The 23,033-nt window shown below is 35.8% G+C and overlaps 1 protein-coding gene across 4 annotated transcripts in view; it reads left to right on the top strand.

The window, feature by feature from the left end:
* LOC110510401 (PHD finger protein 21B) overlaps positions 1 to 23,033 on the top strand; it is a 173,725-nt gene that overhangs the window by 140,145 nt on the left and 10,547 nt on the right. For all 4 annotated transcript variants that reach the window (XM_036945485.1, XM_036945484.1, XM_036945483.1 and 1 more), the window contains 2 exons: positions 1,453 to 1,475; positions 3,947 to 4,105. In XM_036945485.1, coding sequence (XP_036801380.1) covers positions 1,453 to 1,475; positions 3,947 to 4,105 — 182 coding nt within the window. The remainder of the gene's footprint in view (positions 1 to 1,452; positions 1,476 to 3,946; positions 4,106 to 23,033) is intronic.

Below are 23,033 nucleotides of genomic sequence, written 5' to 3'. Positions count from 1 at the left end.
TACCAGCCCATCAACACAACTAGACAGGACTGGTAACACACATTTATACTGACCCATCAACACAACTAGACAGGACTGGTAACACACATTTATACCAGCCCATCATCACAACTAGACAGGACTGGTAACACACATTTATACCAGCCCATCAACACAACTAGACAGGACTGGACAAACACATGTATACCAGCCCATCAACACAACTAGACAGGACTGGTAACACACATTTATACTGACCCATCAACACAACTAGACAGGACTGGTATAACACACATTTATACTGACCCCATCAACACAACTAGACAGGACTGGTAACACACATTTATACCGACCCATCAACACAACTAGACAGGACTGGTAACACACATTTATACCAGCCCATCAACACAACTAGACAGGACTGGTAACACATATGTGTACTGACCCATCAATAAATTGCACATCTATAAACATTGTAGCTGGACTTTGTGGTTGATCAGAAAGAGGTCCAGGCCACAGAGCTTGTACTGAAATTACACTGTATCCTACTAGACTAGAGCATGGACTGTAATTACACTGTATCCTACTAGACTAGAGCATGGACTGTAATTACACTGTATCCTACTAGACTAGAGCATGGACTGTAATTACACCGTATCCTACTAGACTAGAGCATGGACTGTAATTACACTGTATCCTACTAGACTAGAGCATGGACTGTAATCACACTGTATCCTACTAGACTAGAGCATGGACTGTAATCATACTGTATCCTACTAGACTAGAGCATGGACTGTAATTACACTGTACCCTACTAGACTAGAGCATGGACTGTAATCACACTGTATCCTACTAGACTAGAGCATGGACTGTAATCACACTGTATCCTACTAGACTAGAGCATGGACTGTAATTACACTGTATCCTACTAGACTAGAGCATGGACTGTAATTACACTGTATCCTACTAGACTAGAGCATGGACTGTAATCACACTGTATCCTACTAGACTAGAGCATGGACTGTAATCACACTGTACCCTACTAGACTGGAGCATGGACTGTAATCACACTGTACCCTACTAGACTAGAGCATGGACTGTAATCACACTGTATCCTACTAGACTAGAGCATGGACTGTAATCACACTGTATCCTACTAGACTAGAGCATGGACTGTAATTACACTGTATCCTACTAGACTAGAGCATGGACTGTAATCACACTGTACCCTACTAGACTAGAACATGGACTGTAATCACACTGTATCCTACTAGACTAGAGCATGTCTGTGTTGATCTGAGCTGCGTTCCCCAGAACAGAGATGTTGCAGGTCTGTTGCTTAATGTTTCCCGGTCTAAAACCCTGTTCCTGCACCCCTTCCCCTCTCCGGCCCAAACTGCTGCTCAACCCCCATTGTCTTCACCTGTTGTCAGCTACTAACCTGTTATCTGCTTCCTGTGTTACGCACGCTAGCCACTGGGGACTACAGATGGAAGGTACGTACCGTAGCATGACGTGATTACAGCTACGATGTGTCTGACATAGTAGTTATAGTGTTGTATACTGTAGATAGTGGTGTTGTAAACTGTAGATAGTGGTGTTGTAGTGTGGTATACTGTAGATAGTGGTGTTGTAGTGTTGTATACTGTAGATAGTGGTGTTGTATACTGTAGATAGTGGTGTTGTAGTGTTGTATACTGTAGATCGTGGTGTTGTATACTGTAGATAGTGGTGTTGTATACTGTAGATAGTGGTGTTGTGGTGTTGTATACTATAGATAGTGGTGTTGTATACTGTAGATAGTGGTGTTGTAGTGTTGTATACTGTAGATAGTGGTGTTGTAGTGTTGTATACTGTAGATAGTGCTGTTGTAGTGTTGTATACTGTAGATAGTGGTGTTGTAGTGTTTTATACTGTAGATAGTGGTGTTGTAGTGTTGTATACTGTAGATAGTGGTGTTGTAGTGTTGTATACTGTAGATCGTGGTGTTGTATACTGTAGATAGTGGTGTTGTAGTGTTGTATACTGTAGATAGTGGTGTTGTAGTGTGGCATACTGTAGATAGTGGTGTTGTAGTGTTGTATACTGTAGATCGTGGTGTTGTATACTGTAGATAGTGGTGTTGTAGTGTTGTATACTGTAGATAGTGGTGTTGTAGTGTGGCATACTGTAGATAGTGGTGTTGTAGTGTTGTATACTGTAGATAGTGGTGTTGTAGTGTGGTATACTGTAGATAGTGGTGTTGTAGTGTTGTATACTGTAGATAGTGGTGTTGTAGTGTTGTATACTGTAGATAGTGGTGTTGTCGTGGTGTATACTGTAGATAGTGGTGTTGTAGTGTGGTATACTGTAGATAGTGATGTTGTATACTGTAGATAGTGGTGTTGTATACTGTAGATAGTGGTGTTGTATACTGTAGATAGTGGTGTTGTAGATAGTGGTGTTGTAGTGTTGTATACTGTAGATAGTAGTGTTGTAGTGGGGTACACTGTAGATAGTGGTGTTGTAGGGTTGTATACTGTAGATAGTGCTGTTGTAGTGTTTTATACTGTAGATAGTGGTGTTGTAGTGTGGTATACTGTAGATAGTGGTGTTGTAGTGTTGTATACTGTAGATAGTGGTGTTGTATACTGTAGATAGTGGTGTTGTAGTGTTGTATACTGTAGATAGTGGTGTTGTAGTGTTGTATACTGTAGATAGTGGTGTTGTATACTGTAGATAGTGGTGTTGTAGTGTTGTATACTGTAGATAGTGGTGTTGTATCCTGTAGATAGTGGTGTTGTAGTGTGGTATACTGTAGATAGTGGTGTTGTATACTGTAGATAGTGGTGTTGTATACTGTAGATAGTGGTGTTGTAGTGTTGTATACTGTAGATAGTGGTGTTGTATCCTGTAGATAGTGGTGTTGTAGTGTGGTATACTGTAGATAGTGGTGTTGTAGTGTTGTATACTGTAGATAGTGGTGATGTAGTGTGGTATACTGTAGATAGTGGTGTTGTAGTGTGGTATACTGTAGATAGTGGTGTTGTATACTGTAGATAGTGGTGTTGTAGTGTTTTATACTGTAGATAGTGGTGTTGTAGTGTGGTATACTGTAGATAGTGGTGTTGTAGTGTTGTATACTGTAGATAGTGGTGTTGTAGTGTTGTATACTGTAGATAGTGTTGTTGTGGTGTTGTATACTGTAGATAGTGGTGTTGTGGTGTGGTATACTGTAGATAGTGGTGTTGTAGTGTTGTATACTGTAGATAGTGGTGTTGTATACTGTAGATAGTGGTGTTGTAGTGTTGTATACTGTAGATAGTGGTGTTGTAGTGTGGTATACTGTAGATAGTGGTGTTGTAGTGTGGTATACTGTAAATAGTGGTGTTGTATGCTGTAGATAGTGGTGTGGTATACTGTAGATAGTGGTGTTGTAGTGTTGTATACTGTAGATAGTGGTGTTGTATACTGTAGATAGTGGTGTTGTAGTGTTGTATACTGTAGATAGTGGTGTTGTATACTGTAGATAGTGGTGTTGTGGTGTTGTATACTGTAGATAGTGGTGTTGTAGTGTTGTATACTGTAGATAGTGTTGTTGTAGTGTTGTATACTGTAGATAGTGGTGTTGTAGTGTGGTATACTGTAGATAGTGGTGTTGTAGTGTGGTATACTGTAGATAGTGGTGTTGTATACTGTAGATAGTGGTGTTGTAGTTATTCCAAAAGTCATTTGACAGATAATCTGAGAGATGGGGGACGATGTGACGAACTGTTAGGGGACGATGTAATCAGAGAGATATTCAGTGTTTCACTGAATCAATCAATCATTCAGTACTTTACAGTGGATCTACAGTCAAAAGCCCCCCCACCCCAAAAAAGTGGGTGTTGTTTAGACGTGTCATTACTGTGATATGTGAACGGCAGGTGGGAGAGAAGCACTAACAGCCGTACGTCCTGAACCATCTGAATGTACGTCTGTCCGACAGGAAGAGCTGGAGCACGACGAACACTGCTCCGTGTGTAAGGGGGACGGAGAGCTGCAGCTGTGCCACAACTGCCCCAGAGCCTACCACCCTGACTGCCTGCACCCACCTCTCAAAACACCGCCCCGGGGGGTCTGGGTTTGCACCAAGTGTCAGAAGAAGGTGGGAAGATAGAGATCTGGTTGGGGTAGAATGGATACTTTGTAATGCTACAGCGACATCTTAAGACTATAACAACACTACTGAATGACATCTGACTATAACAACACTACTGAACGACATCTGACTATAACAACACTACTGAATGACATCTGACTATAACAACACTACTGAATGACATCTGACTATAACAACACTACTGAATGACATCTACTGACTATAACAACACTACTGAATGACATCTGACTATAACAACACTACTGAATGACATCTGACTATAACAACACTACTGAATGACATCTGACTATAACAACACTACTGAATGACATCTGACTATAACAACTCTACTGAATGACATCTGACTATAACAACACTACTGAATGACATCTGACTATAACAACACTACTGAACGACATCTGACTATAACAACACTACTGAATGACGTCTGACTATAACAACACTACTGAATGACATCTGACTATAACAACACTACTGAATGACATCTACTGACTATAACAACACTACTGAATGACATCTACTGACTATAACAACACTACTGAATGACATCTACTGACTATAACAACACTACTGAATGACATCTGACTATAACAACACTACTGAATGACATCTACTGACTATAACAACACTACTGAATGATATCTACTGACTATAACAACACTACTGAATGACATCTGACTATAACAACACTACTGAATGACATCTGACTATAAGAACACTACTGAATGACATCTGACTATAACAACACTACTGAATGACATCTCCTGACTATAACAACACTACTGAATGACATCTACTGACTATAACAACACTACTGAATGACATCTGACTATAACAACACTACTGAATGACATCTGACAATAACAACACTACTGAATGACATCTGACTATAACAACACTACTGAATGACATCTACTGACTATAACAACACTACTGAATGACATCTGACTATAACAACACTACTGAATGACATCTGACTATAACAACACTACTGAATGACGTCTGACTATAACAACACTACTGAATGACATCTACTGACTATAACAACACTACTGAATGACATCTGACTATAACAACACTACTGAATGACATCTACTGACTATAACAACACTACTGAATGACATCTGAATATAACAACACTACTGAATTACATCGGACTATAACAACACTACTGAATGACATCTGACTATAACAACACTACTGAATGACATCTGACTATTACAACACTACTGAATGACATCTGACTATAACAACACTACTGAATGACATCTGACTATAACAACACTACTGAATGACATCTGACTATAACAACACTACTGAATGACATCTACTGACTATAACAACACTACTGAATGACATCTGACTATAACAACACTACTGAATGACATCTGACTATAACAACACTACTGAATGACATCTGACTATAACAACACTACTGAATGACATCTGACTATAACAACTCTACTGAATGACATCTGACTATAACAACACTACTGAATGACATCTGACTATAACAACACTACTGAACGACATCTGACTATAACAACACTACTGAATGACGTCTGACTATAACAACACTACTGAATGACATCTGACTATAACAACACTACTGAATGACATCTACTGACTATAACAACACTACTGAATGACATCTACTGACTATAACAACACTACTGAATGACATCTGACTATAACAACACTACTGAATGACATCTACTGACTATAACAACACTACTGAATGACATCTGACTATAACAACACTACTGAATGACGTCTGACAATAACAACACTACTGAATGACATCTGACTAAAACAACACTACTGAACGACATCTGACTATAACAACACTACTGAATGACATCTGACTATAACAACACTACTGAATGACATCTGACTATAACAACACTACTGAATGACATCTGACTATAACAACACTACTGAATGACATCTGACTATAACAACACTACTGAACGACGTCTGACTATAACAACACTACTGAATGACATCTACTGACTATAACAACACTACTGAATGACATCTACTGACTATAACAACACTACTGAATGACATCTACTGACTATAACAACACTACTGAATGACATCTGACTATAACAACACTACTGAATGACATCTGACTATAACAACACTACTGAATGACATCTGACTATAACAACACTACTGAATGACATCTGACTATAACAACACTACTGAACGACATCTGACTATAACAACACTACTGAATGACATCTGACTATAACACTACTGAATGATATCTACTGACTATAACAACACTACTGAAGGACATCAGACTATAACAACACTACTGAATGATATCTACTGACTATAACAACACTACTGAAGGACATCAGACTATAACAACACTACTGAATGACATCTACTGACTATAACAACACTACTGAATGACATCTGACTATAACAACACTACTGAATGACATCTGACTATAACAACACTACTGAATGACATCTGACTATAACAACACTACTGAATGACATCTGACTATAACAACACTACTGAACGACATCTGACTATAACAACACTACTGAATGACATCTACTGACTATAACAACACTACTGAATGACATCTGACTATAACAACACTACTGAATGACATCTGACAATAACAACACTACTGAATGACATCTGACTATAACAACACTACTGAATGACATCTACTGACTATAACAACACTACTGAATGACATCTGACTATAACAACACTACTGAATGACATCTGACTATAACAACACTACTGAATGACGTCTGACTATAACAACACTACTGAATGACATCTACTGACTATAACAACACTACTGAATGACATCTGACTATAACAACACTACTGAATGACATCTACTGACTATAACAACACTACTGAATGACATCTGAATATAACAACACTACTGAATTACATCTGACTATAACAACACTACTGAATGACATCTGACTATAACAACACTACTGAATGACATCTGACTATTACAACACTACTGAATGACATCTGACTATAACAACACTACTGAATGACATCTGACTATAACAACACTACTGAATGACATCTGACTATAACAACACTACTGAATGACATCTGACTATATCAACACTACTGAATGATATCTACTGACTATAACAACACTACTGAATGACATCTGACTATAACAACACTACTGAATGACATCTACTGACTATAACAACACTACTGAATGATATCTACTGACTATAACAACACTACTGAATGACATCTGACTATAACAACACTACTGAATGACATCTGACTATAACAACACTACTGAATGACATCTACTGACTATAACAACACTACTGAATGACATCTGACTATAACAACACTACTGAACGACATCTGACTATAACAACACTACTGAATGACATCTGACTATAACAACACTACTGAATGATATCTACTGACTATAACAACACTACTGAAGGACATCAGACTATAACAACACTACTGAATGATATCTACTGACTATAACAACACTACTGAAGGACATCAGACTATAACAACACTACTGAATGACATCTACTGACTATAACAACACTACTGAATGACATCTGACTATAACAACACTACTGAATGACATCTGACTATAACAACACTACTGAATGACATCTGACTATAACAACACTACTGAATGACATCTGACTATAACAACACTACTGAACGACATCTGACTATAACAACACTACTGAATGACATCTACTGACTATAACAACACTACTGAATGACATCTGACTATAACAACACTACTGAATGACATCTGACAATAACAACACTACTGAATGACATCTGACTATAACAACACTACTGAATGACATCTACTGACTATAACAACACTACTGAATGACATCTGACTATAACAACACTACTGAATGACATCTGACTATAACAACACTACTGAATGACGTCTGACTATAACAACACTACTGAATGACATCTACTGACTATAACAACACTACTGAATGACATCTGACTATAACAACACTACTGAATGACATCTACTGACTATAACAACACTACTGAATGACATCTGAATATAACAACACTACTGAATTACATCTGACTATAACAACACTACTGAATGACATCTGACTATAACAACACTACTGAATGACATCTGACTATTACAACACTACTGAATGACATCTGACTATAACAACACTACTGAATGACATCTGACTATAACAACACTACTGAATGACATCTGACTATAACAACACTTACATAATGACATCTGACTATAACAACACTACAGAATGATATCTGACTATAACAACACTACTGAATGACATCTGACTATAACAACACTACTGAATGACATCTGACTATAACAACACTACTGAATGACATCTGACTATAACAACACTACTGAACGACATCTGACTATAACAACACTACTGAATGACGTCTGACTATAACAACACTACTGAATGACATCTGACTATAACAACACTACTGAATGACATCTGACTATAACAACACTACTGAATGACATCTACTGACTATAACAACACTACTGAATGATATCTACTGACTATAACAACACTACTGAATGACATCTGACTATAACAACACTACTGAATGACATCTGACTATAACAACACTACTGAATGACATCTACTGACTATAACAACACTACTGAATGACATCTGACTATAACAACACTACTGGATGACATCTACTGACTATAACAACACTACTGAATGACATCTGACTATAACAACACTACTGAATGACATCTACTGACTATAACAACACTACTGAATGACGTCTGACTATAACAACACTACTGAATGATATCTACTGACTATAACAACACTACTGAATGACATCTGACTATAACAACACTACTGAATGACATCTACTGACTATAACAACACTACTGAATGACATCTACTGACTATAACAACACTACTGAATGACATCTGACTATAACAACACTACTGAATGACATCTACTGACTATAACAACACTACTGAATGACATCTACTGACTATAACAACACTACTGAATGACATCTACTGACTATAACAACACTACTGAATGACATCTACTGACTATAACAACACTAGTGAATGACATCTGACTATAACAACACTACTGAATGACGTCTGACAATAACAACACTACTGAATGACATCTGACTAAAACAACACTACTGAACGACATCTGACTATAACAACACTACTGAATGACATCTGACTATAACAACACTACTGAATGACATCTGACTATAACAACACTACTGAATGACATCTGACTATAACAACACTACTGAATGACATCTGACTATAACAACACTACTGAACGACGTCTGACTATAACAAAACTACTGAATGACATCTACTGACTATAACAACACTACTGAATGACATCTACTGACTATAACAACACTACTGAATGACATCTACTGACTATAACAACACTACTGAATGACATCTGACTATAACAACACTACTGAATGACATCTGACTATAACAACACTACTGAATGACATCTGACTATAACAACACTACTGAATGACATCTGACTATAACAACACTACTGAACGACATCTGACTATAACAACACTACTGAATGACATCTGACTATAACAACACTACTGAATGATATCTACTGACTATAACAACACTACTGAAGGACATCAGACTATAACAACACTACTGAATGATATCTACTGACTATAACAACACTACTGAAGGACATCAGACTATAACAACACTTCTGAATGACATCTACTGACTATAACAACACTACTGAATGACATCTGACTATAACAACACTACTGAATGACATCTGACTATAACAACACTACTGAATGACATCTGACTATAACAACACTACTGAATGACATCTGACTATAACAACACTACTGAACGACATCTGACTATAACAACACTACTGAATGACATCTGACTATAACAACACTACTGAATGATATCTACTGACTATAACAACACTACTGAAGGACATCAGACTATAACAACACTACTGAATGACATCTACTGACTATAACAACACTACTGAATGATATCTACTGACTATAACAACACTACTGAATGATATCTGACTATAACAACACTACTGAATGACATCTGACTATAACAACACTACTGAACGACATCTGACTATAACAACACTACTGAAGGACATCTGACTATAACAACACTACTGAATGACATCTACTGACTATAACAACACTACTGAATGACATCTGACTATAACAACACTACTGAATGACATCTGACTATAACAACACTACTGAATGACATCTGACTATAACAACACTACTGAATGAAATCTGACTATTACAACACTACAGAATGACATCTGACTATAACAACACTACTGAATGACGTCTGACTATAACACTACTGAATGACATCTACTGACTATAACAACACTACTGAATGACATCTGACTATAACAACACTACTGAATGACATCTGACTATAACAACACTACAGAATGACATCTGACTATAACAACACTACTGAATGACATCTGACTATAACAACACTACTGAATGACATCTACTGACTATAACAACACTACTGAATGACGTCTGACTATAACAACACTACTGAATGACATCTTACTATAACAACACTACTGAATGACATCTGACTATAACAACACTACTGAATGACATCTGACTATAACAACACTACTGAATGACATCTGACTATAACAACACTACTGAATGACATCTGACTATAACAACACTACTGAATGACATCTACTGACTATAACAACACTACTGAATGACATCTGACTATAACAACACTACTGAATGACATCTGACTATAACAACACTACTGAATGATATCTACTGACTATAACAACACTACTGAATGACATCTGACTATAACAACACTACTGAATGAAATCTACTGACTATAACAACACTACTGAATGACATCTGACTATAACAACACTACTGAATGACGTCTGACTATAACAACACTACTGAATGACATCTGACTATAACAACACTACTGAATGACATCTGACTATAACAACACTACTGAATGACATCTGACTATAACAACACTACTGAATGACATCTACTGTCTATAACAACACTACTGAACAACATCTGACTATAACAACACTACTGAATGACATCTGACTATAACAACACTACTGAATGACATCTACTGACTATAACAACACTACTGAATGACATCTGACTATAACAACACTACTGAATGACATCTGACTATAACAACACTACTGAATGACATCTGACTATAACAACACTACTGAATGACATCTGACTATAACAACACTACTGAATGACATCTGACTATAACAACACTACTGAACGACATCTGACTATAACAACACTACTGAATGACGTCTGACTATAACAACACTACTGAATGACATCTGACTATAACAACACTACTGAATGACATCTACTGACTATAACAACACTACTGAATGACATCTACTGACTATAACAACACTACTGAATGACATCTACTGACTATAACAACACTACTGAATGACATCTGACTATAACAACACTACTGAATGACATCTGACTATAACAACACTACTGAATGACATCTGACTATAACAACACTACTGAATGACATCTCCTGACTATAACAACACTACTGAATGACATCTACTGACTATAACAACACTACTGAATGACATCTGACTATAACAACACTACTGAATGACATCTGACAATAACAACACTACTGAATGACATCTGACTATAACAACACTACTGAATGACATCTACTGACTATAACAACACTACTGAATGACATCTGACTATAACAGCACTACTGAATGACATCTACTGACTATAACAACACTACTGAATGACATCTGAATATAACAACACTACTGAATTACATCTGACTATAACAACACTACTGAATGACATCTGACTATAACAACACTACTGAATGACATCTGACTATTACAACACTACTGAATGACATCTGACTATAACAACACTACTGAATGACATCTGACTATAACAACACTACTGATTGACATCTGACTATAACAACACTTACATATTGACATCTGACTATAACAACACTACAGAATGATATCTGACTATAACAACACTACTGAATGACATCTGACTATAACAACACTACTGAATGACATCTGACTATAACAACACTACTGAACGACATCTGACTATAACAACACTACTGAATGACGTCTGACTATAACAACACTACTGAATGACATCTGACTATAACAACACTACTGAATGACATCTACTGACTATAACAACACTACTGAATGACATCTACTGACTATAACAACACTACTGAATGATATCTACTGACTATAACAACACTACTGAATGACATCTGACTATAACAACACTACTGAATGACATCTGACTATAACAACACTACTGGATGACATCTACTGACTATAACAACACTACTGAATGACATCTGAATATAACAACACTACTGAATTACATCTGACTATAACAACACTACTGAATGACATCTGACTATAACAACACTACTGAATGACATCTGACTATTACAACACTACTGAATGACATCTGACTATAACAACACTACTGAATGACATCTGACTATAACAACACTACTGAATGACATCTGACTATAACAACACTTACATAATGACATCTGACTATAACAACACTACAGAATGATATCTGACTATAACAACACTACTGAATGACATCTGAATATAACAACACTACTGAATGACATCTGACTATAACAACACTACTGAACGACATCTGACTATAACAACACTACTGAATGACGTCTGACTATAACAACACTACTGAATGACATCTGACTATAACAACACTACTGAATGACATCTGACTATAACAACACTACTGAATGACATCTACTGACTATAACAACACTACTGAATGATATCTACTGACTATAACAACACTACTGAATGACATCTGACTATAACAACACTACTGAATGACATCTGACTATAACAACACTACTGAATGACATCTACTGACTATAACAACACTACTGAATGACATCTGACTATAACAACACTACTGGATGACATCTACTGACTATAACAACACTACTGAATGACATCTGACTATAACAACACTACTGAATGACATCTACTGACTATAACAACACTACTGAATGACGTCTGACTATAACAACACTACTGAATGACGTCTGACTATAACAACACTACTGAATGACATCTGACTATAACAACACTACTGAATGATATCTGACTATGACAACACTACTGAACGACATCTGACTATAACAACACTACAGAATGATATCTGACTATAACAACACTACTGAATGACATCTGACTATAACAACACTACTGAATAACATCTGACTATAACAACACTACTGAATGACATCTGACTATAACAACACTACTGAATGACATCTACTGACTATAACAACACTACTGAATGACATCTACTGACTATAACAACACTACTGAATGACATCTGACTATAACAACACTACTGAATGACGTCTGACTATAACAACACTACTGAATGACATCTGACTATAACAACACTACTGAATGACATCTACTGACTATAACAACACTACTGAATGACATCTACTGACTATAACAACACTACTGAATGACATCTGACTATAACAACACTACTGAATGACGTCTGACTATAACAACACTACTGAATGACATCTGACTATAACAACACTACTGAATGACATCTACTGACTATAACAACACTACTGAACGACATCTGACTATAACAACACTACTGAATGACGTCTGACTATAACAACACTACTGAATGACATCTGACTATAACAACACTACTGAATGACATCTACTGACTATACCAACACTACTGAATGACATCTACTGACTATAACAACACTACTGAATGACATCTACTGACTATAACAACACTACTGAATGACATCTGACTATAACAACACTACTGAATGACATCTGACTATAACAACACTACTGAATGACATCTGACTATAACAACACTACTGAATGACATCTCCTGACTATAACAACACTACTGAATGACATCTACTGACTATAACAACACTACTGAATGACATCTGACTATAACAACACTACTGAATGACATCTGACAATAACAACACTACTGAATGACATCTGACTATAACAACACTACTGAATGACATCTACTGACTATAACAACACTACTGAATGACATCTGACTATAACAACACTACTGAATGACATCTGACTATAACAACACTACTGAATGACGTCTGACTATAACAACACTACTGAATGACATCTACTGACTATAACAACACTACTGAATGACATCTGACTATAACAACACTACTGAATGACATCTACTGACTATAACAACACTACTGAATGACATCTGAATATAACAACACTACTGAATTACATCTGACTATAACAACACTACTGAATGACATCTGACTATAACAACACTACTGAATGACATCTGACTATTACAACACTACTGAATGACATCTGACTATAACAACACTACTGAATGACATCTGACTATAACAACACTACTGATTGACATCTGACTATAACAACACTTACATATTGACATCTGACTATAACAACACTACAGAATGATATCTGACTATAACAACACTACTGAATGACATCTGACTATAACAACACTACTGAATGACATCTGACTATAACAACACTACTGAACGACATCTGACTATAACAACACTACTGAATGACGTCTGACTATAACAACACTACTGAATGACATCTGACTATAACAACACTACTGAATGACATCTGACTATAACAACACTACTGAATGACATCTACTGACTATAACAACACTACTGAATGACATCTACTGACTATAACAACACTACTGAACGACATCTGACTATAACAACACTACTGAATGACATCTGACTATAACAACACTACTGAATGACATCTGACTATAACAACACTACTGAATGACATCTGACTATAACAACACTACTGAATGACATCTGACTATAACAACACTACTGAATGACATCTGACTATAACAACACTACTGAATGACATCTGACTATAACAACACTACTGAACGACATCTGACTATAACAACACTACTGAATGACATCTACTGACTATAACAACACTACTGAATGACATCTACTGACTATAACAACACTACTGAATGACATCTGACTATAACAACACAACTGAATGACATCTACTGACTATAACAACACTACTGAATGACATCTGACTATAACAACACTACTGAACGACATCTGACTATAACAACACTACTGAATGACATCTGACTATAAAAACACTACTGAACGACATCTGACTATAACAACACTACTGAATGACATCTGACTATAACAACACTACTGAATGACGTCTGACTATAACAACACTACTGAATGACATCTGACTATAACAACACTACTGAATGACATCTGACTATAACAACACTACTGAATGACATCTGACTATAACAACACTACTGAATGACGTCTGACTATAACAACACTACTGAATGATATCTACTGACTATAACAACACTACTGAATGACATCTGACTATAACAACACTACTGAATGACATCTACTGACTATAACAACACTACTGAATGACATCTACTGACTATAACAACACTACTGAATGACATCTGACTATAACAACACTACTGAATGACATCTACTGACTATAACAACACTACTGAATGACATCTACTGACTATAACAACACTACTGAATGACATCTACTGACTATAACAACACTACTGAATGACATCTACTGACTATAACAACACTAGTGAATGACATCTGACTATAACAACACTACTGAATGACGTCTGACAATAACAACACTACTGAATGACATCTGACTAAAACAACACTACTGAACGACATCTGACTATAACAACACTACTGAATGACATCTGACTATAACAACACTACTGAATGACATCTGACTATAACAACACTACTGAATGACATCTGACTATAACAACACTACTGAATGACATCTGACTATAACAACACTACTGAACGACGTCTGACTATAACAACACTACTGAATGACATCTACTGACTATAACAACACTACTGAATGACATCTACTGACTATAACAACACTACTGAATGACATCTACTGACTATAACAACACTACTGAATGACATCTGACTATAACAACACTACTGAATGACATCTGACTATAACAACACTACTGAATGACATCTGACTATAACAACACTACTGAATGACATCTGACTATAACAACACTACTGAACGACATCTGACTATAACAACACTACTGAATGACATCTGACTATAACAACACTACTGAATGATATCTACTGACTATAACAACACTACTGAAGGACATCAGACTATAACAACACTACTGAATGATATCTACTGACTATAACAACACTACTGAAGGACATCAGACTATAACAACACTACTGAATGACATCTACTGACTATAACAACACTACTGAATGACATCTGACTATAACAACACTACTGAATGACATCTGACTATAACAACACTACTGAATGACATCTGACTATAACAACACTACTGAATGACATCTGACTATAACAACACTACTGAACGACATCTGACTATAACAACACTACTGAATGACATCTGACTATAACAACACTACTGAATGATATCTACTGACTATAACAACACTACTGAAGGACATCAGACTATAACAACACTACTGAATGACATCTACTGACTATAACAACACTACTGAATGATATCTACTGACTATAACAACACTACTGAATGATATCTGACTATAACAACACTACTGAATGACATCTGACTATAACAACACTACTGAACGACATCTGACTATAACAACACTACTGAAGGACATCTGACTATAACAACACTACTGAATGACATCTACTGACTATAACAACACTACTGAATGACATCTGACTATAACAACACTACTGAATGACATCTGACTATAACAACACTACTGAATGACATCTGACTATAACAACACTACTGAATGAAATCTGACTATTACAACACTACAGAATGACATCTGACTATAACAACACTACTGAATGACGTCTGACTATAACACTACTGAATGACATCTACTGACTATAACAACACTACTGAATGACATCTGACTATAACAACACTACTGAATGACATCTGACTATAACAACACTACAGAATGACATCTGACTATAACAACACTACTGAATGACATCTGACTATAACAACACTACTGAATGACATCTACTGACTATAACAACACTACTGAATGACGTCTGACTATAACAACACTACTGAATGACATCTTACTATAACAACACTACTGAATGACATCTGACTATAACAACACTACTGAATGACATCTGACTATAACAACACTACTGAATGACATCTGACTATAACAACACTACTGAATGACATCTGACTATAACAACACTACTGAATGACATCTACTGACTATAACAACACTACTGAATGACATCTGACTATAACAACACTACTGAATGACATCTGACTATAACAACACTACTGAATGATATCTACTGACTATAACAACACTACAGAATGACATCTGACTATAACAACACTACTGAATGACGTCTGACTATAACACTACTGAATGACATCTACTGACTATAACAACACTACTGAATGACATCTGACTATAACAACACTACTGAATGACATCTGACTATAACAACACTACAGAATGACATCTGACTATAACAACACTACTGAATGACATCTGACTATAACAACACTACTGAATGACATCTACTGACTATAACAACACTACTGAATGACGTCTGACTATAACAACACTACTGAATGACATCTTACTATAACAACACTACTGAATGACATCTGACTATAACAACACTACTGAATGACATCTGACTATAACAACACTACTGAATGACATCTGACTATAACAACACTACTGAATGACATCTGACTATAACAACACTACTGAATGACATCTACTGACTATAACAACACTACTGAATGACATCTGACTATAACAACACTACTGAATGACATCTGACTATAACAACACTACTGAATGATATCTACTGACTATAACAACACTACTGAATGACATCTGACTATAACAACACTACTGAATGAAATCTACTGACTATAACAACACTACTGAATGACATCTGACTATAACAACACTACTGAATGACGTCTGACTATAACAACACTACTGAATGACATCTGACTATAACAACACTACTGAATGACATCTGACTATAACAACACTACGGAATGACATCTGACTATAACAACACTACTGAATGACATCTACTGTCTATAACAACACTACTGAACAACATCTGACTATAACAACACTACTGAATGACATCTGACTATAACAACACTACTGAATGACATCTACTGACTATAACAACACTACTGAATGACATCTGACTATAACAACACTACTGAATGACATCTGACTATAACAACACTACTGAATGACATCTGACTATAACAACACTACTGAATGACATCTGACTATAACAACACTACTGAATGACATCTGACTATAACAACACTACTGAATGACATCTGACTATAACAACACTACTGAACGACATCTGACTATAACAACACTACTGAATGACGTCTGACTATAACAACACTACTGAATGACATCTGACTATAACAACACTACTGAATGACATCTACTGACTGTAACAACACTACTGAATGACATCTACTGACTATAACAACACTACTGAATGACATCTACTGACTATAACAACACTACTGAATGACATCTGACTATAACAACACTACTGAATGACATCTGACTATAACAACACTACTGAATGACATCTGACTATAACAACACTACTGAATGACATCTCCTGACTATAACAACACTACTGAATGACATCTACTGACTATAACAACACTACTGAATGACATCTGACTATAACAACACTACTGAATGACATCTGACAATAACAACACTACTGAATGACATCTGACTATAACAACACTACTGAATGACATCTGACTATAACAACACTACTGAATGACATCTGACTATAACAACACTACTGAATGACGTCTGACTATAACAACACTACTGAATGACATCTACTGACTATAACAACACTACTGAATGACATCTGACTATAACAACACTACTGAATGACATCTACTGACTATAACAACACTACTGAATGACATCTGAATATAACAACACTACTGAATTACATCTGACTATAACAACACTACTGAATGACATCTGACTATAACAACACTACTGAATGACATCTGACTATTACAACACTACTGAATGACATCTGACTATAACAACACTACTGAATGACATCTGACTATAACAACACTACTGATTGACATCTGACTATAACAACACTTACATATTGACATCTGACTATAACAACACTACAGAATGATATCTGACTATAACAACACTACTGAATGACATCTGACTATAACAACACTACTGAATGACATCTGACTATAACAACACTACTGAACGACATCTGACTATAACAACACTACTGAATGACGTCTGACTATAACAACACTACTGAATGACATCTGATTATAACAACACTACTGAATGACATCTACTGACTATAACAACACTACTGAATGACATCTACTGACTATAACAACACTACTGAATGATATCTACTGACTATAACAACACTACTGAATGACATCTACTGACTATAACAACACTACTGAATGACATCTGACTATAACAACACTACTGAATGACATCTACTGACTATAACAACACTACTGAATGACATCTGAATATAACAACACTACTGAATTACATCTGACTATAACAACACTACTGAATGACATCTGACTATAACAACACTACTGAATGACATCTGACTATTACAACACTACTGAATGACATCTGACTATAACAACACTACTGAATGACATCTGACTATAACAACACTACTGATTGACATCTGACTATAACAACACTTACATATTGACATCTGACTATAACAACACTACAGAATGATATCTGACTATAACAACACTACTGAATGACATCTGACTATAACAACACTACTGAATGACATCTGACTATAACAACACTACTGAACGACATCTGACTATAACAACACTACTGAATGACGTCTGACTATAACAACACTACTGAATGACATCTGATTATAACAACACTACTGAATGACATCTACTGACTATAACAACACTACTGAATGACATCTACTGACTATAACAACACTACTGAATGATATCTACTGACTATAACAACACTACTGAATGACATCTGACTATAACAACACTACTGAATGACATCTGACTATAACAACACTACTGAATGACATCTACTGACTATAACAACACTACTGAATGACATCTGACTATAACAACACTACTGGATGACATCTACTGACTATAACAACACTACTGAATGACATCTGAATATAACAACACTACTGAATTACATCTGACTATAACAACACTACTGAATGACATCTGACTATAACAACACTACTGAATGACATCTGACTATTACAACACTACTGAATGACATCTGACTATAACAACACTACTGAATGACATCTGACTATAACAACACTACTGAATGACATCTGACTATAACAACACTTACATAATGACATCTGACTATAACAACACTACAGAATGATATCTGACTATAACAACACTACTTAATGACATCTGAATATAACAACACTACTGAATGACATCTGACTATAACAACACTACTGAACGACATCTGACTATAACAACACTACTGAATGACGTCTGACTATAACAACACTACTGAATGACATCTGACTATAACAACACTACTGAATGACATCTGACTATAACAACACTACTGAATGACATCTACTGACTATAACAACACTACTGAATGATATCTACTGACTATAACAACACTACTGAATGACATCTGACTATAACAACACTACTGAATGACATCTGACTATAACAACACTACTGAATGACATCTACTGACTATAACAACACTACTGAATGACATCTGACTATAACAACACTACTGGATGACATCTACTGACTATAACAACACTACTGAATGACATCTGACTATAACAACACTACTGAATGACGTCTGACTATAACAACACTACTGAATGACATCTGACTATAACAACACTACTGAATGACATCTGACTATAACAACACTACTGAATGACATCTACTGACTATAACAACACTACTGAATGATATCTACTGACTATAACAACACTACTGAATGACATCTGACTATAACAACACTACTGAATGACATCTGACTATAACAACACTACTGAATGACATCTACTGACTATAACAACACTACTGAATGACATCTGACTATAACAACACTACTGGATGACATCTACTGACTATAACAACACTACTGAATGACATCTGACTATAACAACACTACTGAATGACATCTACTGACTATAACAACACTACTGAATGACGTCTGACTATAACAACACTACTGAATGACGTCTGACTATAACAACACTACTGAATGACATCTGACTATAACAACACTACTGAATGATATCTGACTATGACAACACTACTGAACGACATCTGACTATAACAACACTACAGAATGATATCTGACTATAACAACACTACTGAATGACATCTGACTATAACAACACTACTGAATAACATCTGACTATAACAACACTACTGAATGACATCTGACTATAACAACACTACTGAATGACATCTACTGACTATAACAACACTACTGAATGACATCTACTGACTATAACAACACTACTGAATGACATCTGACTATAACAACACTACTGAATGACGTCTGACTATAACAACACTACTGAATGACATCTGACTATAACAACACTACTGAATGACATCTACTGACTATAACAACACTACTGAATGACATCTACTGACTATAACAACACTACTGAATGACATCTGACTATAACAACACTACTGAATGACGTCTGACTATAACAACACTACTGAATGACATCTGACTATAACAACACTACTGAATGACATCTACTGACTATAACAACACTACTGAACGACATCTGACTATAACAACACTACTGAATGACGTCTGACTATAACAACACTACTGAATGACATCTGACTATAACAACACTACTGAATGACATCTACTGACTATAACAACACTACTGAATGACATCTGACTATAACAACACTACTGAATGACATCTGACTATAACAACACTACTGAATGACATCTGACTATAACAACACTACTGAATGACATCTCCTGACTATAACAACACTACTGAATGACATCTACTGACTATAACAACACTACTGAATGACATCTGACTATAACAACACTACTGAATGACATCTGACAATAACAACACTACTGAATGACATCTGACTATAACAACACTACTGAATGACATCTACTGACTATAACAACACTACTGAATGACATCTGACTATAACAACACTACTGAATGACATCTGACTATAACAACACTACTGAATGACGTCTGACTATAACAACACTACTGAATGACATCTACTGACTATAACAACACTACTGAATGACATCTGACTATAACAACACTACTGAATGACATCTACTGACTATAACAACACTACTGAATGACATCTGAATATAACAACACTACTGAATTACATCTGACTATAACAACACTACTGAATGACATCTGACTATAACAACACTACTGAATGACATCTGACTATTACAACACTACTGAATGACATCTGACTATAACAACACTACTGAATGACATCTGACTATAACAACACTACTGATTGACATCTGACTATAACAACACTTACAT

This window comes from Oncorhynchus mykiss, chromosome 15, assembly GCF_013265735.2.
Source record: "Oncorhynchus mykiss isolate Arlee chromosome 15, USDA_OmykA_1.1, whole genome shotgun sequence".
Classification (NCBI taxonomy): domain Eukaryota; kingdom Metazoa; phylum Chordata; class Actinopteri; order Salmoniformes; family Salmonidae; genus Oncorhynchus; species Oncorhynchus mykiss.
Note: the sequence above shows the minus strand (reverse complement) of the source record. Positions and strands in the feature narration are given on the sequence as shown.